We start from the raw sequence: 8,977 nt of genomic DNA, 5'->3' as shown, positions 1-8,977 counted from the left end.
TCAATATTTTTGGATAATTAATTGTACTTTTTCCAGCAATAGATGAAAATCTACCATCAGCAACTCTAATTTTCTCATTTTTAAAACAGGGAGAATAAGTTTTAAATAAGAGGAGAGGCTGATCATATGGTCAGATGCACCTGAATCGACAATCCATGGTGCATTCAAGTTTGAGGTGCAGTTAAGTGACATAGGAATACTAAAATTACCTGTTTGAGCCAAAGAATCACTAGGAATACTAAACACAAAACTGGAATTTAATAGCCTTATGAACTGCTCAACCTACTCCTTACTCAAGGATGATTTTTCAGCCTCATGAGCAGTTGGGGTAGAACATATTTTGGGACCAGATTTGCTGCCTTTGAGATGTGCTGGTTTTTCATGAATCTTCCAGCAGGTTTTTCGGGTGTGACGAGGTTTATTACAGTGGTCACACCAAAGATTGGAGGGGTACTTCTGGTTTGATAAACTTTTAAGTGCAGCAGGTGTCACTAAGAGTGCATTAGACTCCAAAAAAGTCTGTTCAGTCTTACCTTTTTCCATCATCACACTCTATGAGTTTTCTTTCTTTTAACTTCAGCCAATACTTCTTCAATTGAGGGTAGGATTGTTCTTCCAATAATTCTGCCATGAACTTCATCTAGCTCTACATTGAAGCCTACAAGAAATTGAAATGTCATCCCTTCTTCCACTATTTGTTGGTGTTTGGCATCAGTGGCTGAATTCTACTTGTAGTTATTAAAGTGGTCAAGGTCCTGTCACAACCGCTTCAACGTATGAAAGTATTTGGTGACATTGTGACTCCCTTGTTGAATTTCTCTAACTTTTAGAGTAAGTTCATAAATTTGGGATTTATTTCCAAGATCAGAATACATCTCTTTGACTCTATCCCACAATTCTTTGGTAGTGGTGTACTTCATATAGTTACTACTGATATCCTCCTCCATTGAGCTCACCAGCCATGTCATCACCATGAAATTTTCGGTATCCCACACATTATATTGTGGGTCAGTGATGTTAGGCTGGCTTCGCTCACCGGTGAGATATCCAATCTTCCCTCTCTCACAGATATATATCTGAACTGATTGAGACCATCTAAGGTAGTTTGATCCATTGAGTCGAAATGTGGTTATCTGAACTGAAGGGAGTCACCACTAACTAGTACCCATTGCTCAGATTTTAAATATGATGGAGTAGTAGTAGTGTTCTCCTTCTGTTTATGATTAATGACTGAGGAACTGTCAATCATTGCTATAAATCAGAGGCACAATGCAGAGATCCTGCTTTGATACCAACTTGAAATATTTGAATATTATTTTATATCAAATGTACAGGCTTTATAGAAGAATTACAGAAATAGAAATAACTAGGAAATAAAAAAAATACTAGCCTAAAATAAAGAAAAATTTTTTAATCATAAAATTCTTAAAATTAAGCTAAACTAAAAAATAAAGATATTATAATTAATTTTATTTACAAAAAAATTCATTAAAAAAAATTAAAAAATCTGATTTTGATTTGATTTAGTCAAAAAAAATATATAGCAAAATGAAAAACAAGAGCATCAAAGAACGAATAATTCGGAAGGCAAAGGGTATGAGGTATGACACAGTATTTGAGCTTAGAAATGAGGGTTATGGCAGCTTATACCTTTATTTTAGGCATGAAGTTTGTCTTTCTTTTCTATCTTTTAGTGTGCCAGTTGTGTTTTAGATTTTTAGTAGATTCTGCATGTGGCCATATTCGGCTTTTGGAACATAGTAAAGGGTTTCAGGTTTCTTTTAATTTTATTTTATTTTATTTAATTTTATTTGTTAGAATAGATGTGTAAAAGACTAAAAGGACTCAGATTTTTACATTATTGTAGAATAAAGCAAAACATGTTTGTTATTCTGATATTCTTGATAACAAAAGGAAATAAAGGAAGGAAAATACGATTTAATGCTAGTATAAAAATATTTTTACACGTTATTATACATCTCGTTAACTTGTTTATTGTAAAAATAAGATATGTTTATACCTATCTTAATTATAGTTATAATTGAACAACTAAAAAAATGATATTTTCAAATTAAACCATATCTACAGGTAGCATTCAGCATGCTATCAAGAAAATTCAATCATGACAATTAGTTGGCACCTTCACAACCCAATTTTTATCAACAAGATGATTTGGTGACTTCAAATCACGGTGTACAATCACTGGAGTGCAGTTGTGCAAATAGCTCATTCCTCAGGCCTGAAGAAGATTAAAGAGATATATGTCACATCAACTGAATTTCACTGATTATGGCAATAATTTACTTAAAGAAACTATATTGCAAGAAAACAAAACAGAATCTTACAATATCAAGGGCCATCCTCAACCTCCTTCGCTCATCTAATTGATTGTTTGGTCGATGAATTAGTCTGTACAAACTTCCTCTGCATAGGAAATATACAGTTCAGACTTCAGAGTCATTAAAAGTAATCCTTCCAGAACAACATTAATCAAAATAATAAAAACTCCTGGAAAAGTGTAACAGTCCAACACAATATATAGTAAGGTAAAATGTGTCTAAATTAACCAAATAATAACTGAAATTTTCATCTTATTTTTGCTTATTACGTCTCAATTGACATTTGAGCTATTAACAGCATACATCAGATATTTTAGATGTTCATTTAGAAGTAATCTTTTTGGCCTGCATAGCACTATTCTGTACCAATGATCATATACTAAGATCTATTTGGAATACAGAGTCTCATATGAATCTCAGGAAATAAGGAATCTTAAGTTACCTGGGAAGAAATTCAGTAACAATAGAAAGATGCGGACGTCGAGTAACTGCTCCCATGAAGAGAACAACATTTGGATGCCTCAGTCTTTTCATTATTTGAACCTATGGCAACTTACATCATATGTTAAATATGCAGTAAAATCATATAAATTCATGAAAATGCACAACTAGTTTTGGCATTCATAAAAGAATTAAACAAAATCCTTTTTTTGAATAAGTATAGTCAACTGCATGAACTAAATAACTCCAATGTGCTAACCCTACTTCTTAGTCTCCATCTAATATATTCTTTCCATATATATATGTTCTCTTATATATACATTCATGCACCACTATATTCTCAAATTGCATTAGGAAATCTATTCATAGAGAGAAGAGAAGCACACAAGATGGAAGTATATAACAACAATAGAAGCTATAAAATGTTGGAGAAATAAAACAAGGATTACATCAAAGAGCTTCGAAATGGTCAATCTTCATCATGAACTTCTAAATAAATGCAATTCAACAGGACAAAGTATTTAATCCAACTTTCAAATTATCCTGGGACAAATACAATAGCAATCTAAATAAAGTATTGCAGCTATCTGATATGTCATTATGGAGCATAAAAATCACATCTGATAGTAGTAAATGTGTACTAAATGAAATCATTCATCAACAAAGATAAACATATGAGTAGAAACTACAAAAAGAGACACTAATGAAATATTACCTGACTTGTGAATTCTTCAAGTGATTCACCAGATATATCTTGATCAAGAAATCTTTTTACAGCAACTTCCTACAAACCAAAGCAGAGACCTGATGTAAATGAAAGAATTCATAAACCTACAGCCTAACAGAAAAACACAACAAAAAATGACAAACATAAAAGGTAGCCAAGTATAAGGTATTGATTACTTTTGTTAAGGGTAAAAATGAAACTGAAGCCAAAAATTTCTTGGGCCTTGCTTAGTTAAGAAAAAAAATTACATTTTATAATTTGTTTGTTTAAAATACAATTTGAATTTTTAAGATAGATATGGAATGTATGCCTGAATAGGAATAAAACTCACTGTTCCACGCCATTCACCACAGTATACCTCCCCATACGATCCTGAATGCAAAAAATAGGCCACCAAAATGTAATTGTAGCCATCATATGGGAATTTATATGTATAAAACTATAAATAACACCATCTAACAAAAGAATGTAACCAAATCTTATAGAGCAAAGTACAGTTAATACCAAGTCCGATACGTTCACCCAATGTGATTTCCTCAACCGGAATGTCATACTCGGCAACATCTTCAAGTGTAAAATCAGATTTTGTACTGGCATTGCTTACTATAGATCTATCAGATATTCTATCACCTTCTGAATTTGCTCCTACCACAATATTCTCACCATCACCACTACCCTTCGGCTCATAACCAGTGCCATCCATGTGTCCGTCACTTCGACTGCCTTGCTCATACTGTTTGCTGACAGCTGCAGTGGTTGCTACTACAGCTGCAGCAGTTGCAGTGGCCGCTGCAGCTACTGGAAGCTCAATGTTCGAGTCAGTGTTTGACTTTGTTTCAGCAGCTACCATAGAGGAAGCAACAACAGCAGCAGCTGCTGCTGCAGCCGCCGCAACTGGAACATTTTTCCCATGTGTTACCTGGGATGGTGTATGTTGTACATCTGCTAACTTCGGATCAAGAAGAAGGTTTATTCCTAAACCTTCAACAGGCTTAGAGTGCTCCGGCTGGCTGTTTGAACTTCCTTTCGGATGAACTCTTTGGTGAGGCAAAGTAGGACCGAGATTTTTGTCAACCTGAGTCTCTTGTCCACTTTCTGGTTTGTGTTCATCTTTTTCTTCAGTTGGGGAGCCTAACTCGTGATAAACTTCAGAAAATAAATTTGGAGGAGCAATGACACCACTTTCAAGTAAAACATCATGTAGTTTTTGAGCTAAGTGAGGATTTTCCTTGGCAGCATCAATCATATATAATGAAACATCTTTGACTTTCATTATGCCCACGGCAGGGAACTTGTTGCAAATGGATTTGCAAATTTTTGTAAACCTCTTTTTTGTTTTTCTTAGTTTGTAGCATGATAATAGTTGAGATATATGGTCTCATAGGATAACAGCAAATATCTATTAATTACTATAGAGAGATCTTAAACACTTAACCTGTAAGCTACAACGAGAAATATCCTCTAAAGAATCAATAAAGCACAGTGGAATGAAAAAGGATGATAGCAATTGCAAACATTGAAAGTTTAAACTTAATTGAATAAAAATGAGATAGTCAAGACATCAGTGGTATTGATGTTATGGCATTGCCAAAGTCCTCTGACCCAACAGATTCAGAATTTACAGAACTATGATACACATTCAGCAACAATAGAGATGTGATTTTAATTTTTGTTGATGTATCTTATCTCTTTTCATCCATTCAATAAGCCTCTAGCAATCATTTCCCGAAGAAGTTTCTCCGCCATGTCATTCTCACCTTTTTCGAACAAAGCACGAATAACGATTTCAAAAGTCACAGCATTTGGTGAGCAACCATTGTCTTCCATTTCAGACAGCAGGGCCAATGCTTCTTCAAATAAGCCCTCTTTGCAGAGCCCATTGATCATAATATTGTATGTTCTCACATTTGGACGATGGTTTTTAATGGAAAGATCTTGAAAAATCTCTTTTGCATCCATAAGTCTTCCACTTTTACATAGGCCATCAATAAGTATACTGTACGTGCATATATTTGGATCAATGCCACTCTCTTTCATCTGATTAAATAACATAAGTGCCTTGTCAAGTTGTTTGATATTGAACATCCCATCCAACAAGGAATTGTAAGTGATTATATTAGCAGGTTGACCTTTATTATGCATCTCAACAAGAAGCTTTGAAGCACAAGAGATTCTCTTTGATTTTCCCAAGCCATCAATTAGAGTATTGTAAGTTACCGTGTCAGGAACCAAGTTCTTGCGACGCATCTCTTCAAAGAGATTCAAGGCATCATCCATCAATTTACTTTTGCACAAGCCATTAATAATAATATTGTAACTTCGGATATTAGGAGCCATTCCTATCTGGGCCATTGTGTCGAATATACATTTTGCCTTGTTTAATTCGTTAACCAAGCAATGCCCATCCATTAAACAATTATAAGTAACCACAGTTGGTTCCACAGCATCTTTGGTCATCACAGCCAACACACTCTTAGCATCTTTGATATTTCCCTCCTTACATAGTCCATCAATCAAAGTATTATAGGTTTGAACATCTGGAGTAATGTTTTTCAGCATCATATGATTTAGTAAATCAATGGCTTCCTTAAGTTGACCCACAAGGCACAATCCAAAAATTAGAGTGTTATAGGTGATGACATTAGGAGAAATTCCCCTAGCAAGCATTTCAGAATATAAATGAAAAGCCTCACTTACAAGTGTATCCTTGCAGAGGCTATCAATAATTGTGTTGTAGATGACGACATTAGGAACAGTGCCATACCGTGGGATCTTTTTCAACACTTGAATAGCAGCTGCTGTGTGTCCGGTCTTACCGAGCCCATTGATCAAAGTTGCATAAGTGAATTGGTCGAAGTGAAATCCATGAGCCAGCACTCTGTCGTGAAAGTGCAGTGCTTTTTCAACATTACCACAGAGACAGAGACCTTTAATGAGTGTATTCAATGTTATGGTATTTGGCTGAAAACCCATCCTGAAAATCTTGGCCAATATAGAGAAAGCGAGAGTGATCCGACCCATGCCGCAGCAACAATTGATTAAAATATTCATAGTAACTATGCTGGGCGCAATTCCCCTGGTTTGCAATTGCTGAAAAAGGGAAATGGTGGTTGGGAAATGGTGCGTCTTGGCAAGGGACCCCAAAATCTGGTTAAATTGGATAATGGATGGAGTGCGACGCATAGAGAGCATGCGAGTGAAGGAATCAACAGCTTCATCAACATGGCGAGGGGATGTGAGCTGAGAATGAGAGTGAATGCTTGACATTGAACATGAACAGGAAGGAAAGCGAAAAGGAAAAACATAGGGCACAAGAAAAGAGGGGATATGAAGAGAGAACCTGGTGAATGATGCTGCACGCAACATGTTTGTGTAAAATCCGATCAAATGAGAAGGAGGAGTTGGAAGAGAAAAGAGCAAATTCAATGCTGGAAACAATCACTTAGTGGTGTGCATGGGCTCGGTCAAATCGGATTCAATGCCGGAAATATATATCGAGCCTATTTGTTAGACCCGAATCTGACCCTAGATTCGATGAAATTTATACATTTTCGGGCTACGATTATACCGGGTGAAAATCGGGCCGTTAATATTATATTACCTTGATACCTTCTTGTAAGTTAGCATGTAAAAATATCCAAATTTTCAATGATTCCAACCATTATTTGACATGGTAAAATTTACTTAGAAAAATATAATAAGAACTAACTCTTTCTCTAAAATTAAAGTATATCCATAATCAATACTAATATTTTCTAATAACACCAAATATTTAAATCAATACAAATAACACAAGATTATGCATTAGTCTAAAGTCTTATACATTTTAAACATAAAACATTAACTTATAGTCTTATATATAATGACTAATAACACAAAATATTAAGGTTTACATTACTTAAATTTCACATAATAATAGCCATCATCCATCACTAATAACACAAAATATTAATTGTGTATAATGACCGGGCTACCGGGCCAATTTCGGGTGACCCGAGCTATGGCTCGGACCCGATCCGAAATAATGACCGGGTCTACTATTTCATGCCACAACACTATTTTTTATTCCTCCAACTAATCAGGTTTCTTCCAACAAAAGTATAATACTCAGATGTTGACCTTCTGTCCATGACATTCTCAGCCCAATCTGCATAGGTTTCTATTTGAAGATGTCCATAATTTTTGTAGAGTAACCCTTTTTCAGGCGATCCCTTCAAGTACCTTAGAATTCTAAAGACAGCATCCATGTGTTCTTGATCAGGTGAATGCATAAACTGACTTACCATACTTATAGCAAAGGCTATATCCGAGTGTGTATGGGATAAATAGATTAGCCTCCCCATCAACCGCTGATATCTTGCTTTGTCCATTACATTTTCTGATTTAGTTGGCTTCAATTTTAAGTTAGGCTCTATAGATATTTCAGCAACAACCAAGTAATCCTGTCTCTTTTAAAAGATCTAGGATGTACCTTTATTGGTTCATAAAAATGCCTTCTTTAAACCTTGCAAATTCAATTCTAAGAAAATATTTTAATGAGTCAAGTTTTTTCATTCCAAATGCTTTGGCAAGTTTCTCCTTCAAATCTTTTAGCTCGAAGATATCATTACCTATCAGGATAATGTCATCTACATATACAATTAAGATAGCAGTTTTATTAGCTGTTGAATGTTTATAGAAAAGTGTATGATCAACTTGGCTTTGAGTATAACCAAATCTTTTTACCATCATTCCAAGTCGTTCAAACCAAACTCTTGGGGATTGTTTCAATCTATAGAGAGACTTCTTTAGTTTGCACATTTTATTCCTCCCTATTTCAGCCTCAAATCAAGGTGAAAATTTCATGAAAACCTCTTCCTCTAACTCTCCATTCAGGAAAACATTCTTTATATCCAATTGATGTAAAGGTAAATTGTAATTCGCAACAAGAGATAAGAGAATCCGCATAGAATTAAGCTTAGCAACTAGAGCAAAGGTCTCTTGATGGTCTACTCCATAGATTTGTGTAAATCCCTTAACTACTAGCCTAGCCTTATATTTCTTTATGCTTTCATCAGCCTTACACTTGATGGTGAAAATCCACTTGCAGCCGACCAATTTTTTGTCCTATGATAGGTCTACAATCTTCTAAGTTTCATTCTTCTTGAGTGCATGCCACTCTTCTAACGCTGCTACTTTTCAGGTGGGATCATCTAGTACTTTCTCATGATCTTGGGCTCAAACAGATTTGTAATTTTAGAAGTAAATGCTCGATGATTTTGAGAGAGATTTTGGTAAGAGACATAATTGAAAATAGGATGGTTGGTGTTGATTTTGGGTACTTTTTTTGTGTAGGTTCTGGTTTATTTTCTTAGGGCTATTGGCAAGTTATTATTAGAAGTGACAATTTCAGATTTATCTGGAAGTTCCTGAAGTACTACAATTGGGCCGCCTTCCGAATTTTCAGATTGGGTTGGTACAGAGATGATAG

At 35.0% G+C, this 8,977-nt stretch overlaps 2 protein-coding genes across 2 annotated transcripts in view; both read right to left on the bottom strand.

The window, feature by feature from the left end:
* Window positions 1-1,950: 1,950 nt before the first annotated feature.
* LOC112751112 (probable serine/threonine-protein kinase SIS8) lies at window positions 1,951-4,858 on the bottom strand. Its single transcript, XM_025800160.3, has 6 exons — window positions 4,012-4,858; window positions 3,839-3,879; window positions 3,496-3,564; window positions 2,782-2,882; window positions 2,346-2,424; window positions 1,951-2,239 (listed from the first exon to the last, which is right to left on the bottom strand). Exons 1-6 carry the CDS (start codon window positions 4,778-4,780, stop codon window positions 2,234-2,236), a joined length of 1,065 nt encoding a protein of 354 aa, XP_025655945.1. The 5' UTR covers window positions 4,781-4,858; the 3' UTR covers window positions 1,951-2,233.
* A 150-nt stretch (window positions 4,859-5,008) lies between these two features.
* Window positions 5,009-8,977, bottom strand: part of LOC140179010 (uncharacterized) — a 42,674-nt gene continuing 38,705 nt past the window's right edge. The window contains exon 2 of the mRNA XM_072217137.1: window positions 5,009-6,747. Within this exon, the coding sequence (XP_072073238.1) occupies window positions 5,200-6,747 (1,548 nt within the window). The 3' untranslated portion in view covers window positions 5,009-5,199. The remainder of the gene's footprint in view (window positions 6,748-8,977) is intronic.

This window comes from Arachis hypogaea, chromosome 15 (genome assembly GCF_003086295.3).
Source record: "Arachis hypogaea cultivar Tifrunner chromosome 15, arahy.Tifrunner.gnm2.J5K5, whole genome shotgun sequence".
Lineage (NCBI taxonomy): Eukaryota > Viridiplantae > Streptophyta > Magnoliopsida > Fabales > Fabaceae > Arachis > Arachis hypogaea.
This window is presented reverse-complemented; position numbering and strand designations above follow the sequence as displayed.

Bases quoted from the DNA above. Each gene is read 5' to 3' on its own strand.
- LOC112751112 (XM_025800160.3), bottom strand. From the start codon at position 4,780: ATGAAAGTCAAAGATGTTTCATTATATATGATTGATGCTGCCAAGGAA. The intron at 3,880-4,011 runs GTATTAACTGTA...TTTTGCATTCAG, and splicing joins GGGTGAACGTATCGGACTTG to GATCGTATGGGGAGGTATAC. The intron at 2,425-2,781 runs GTAACTTAAGAT...TTTCCTATGCAG, and splicing joins GTTACTGAATTTCTTCCCAG to AGGAAGTTTGTACAGACTAA.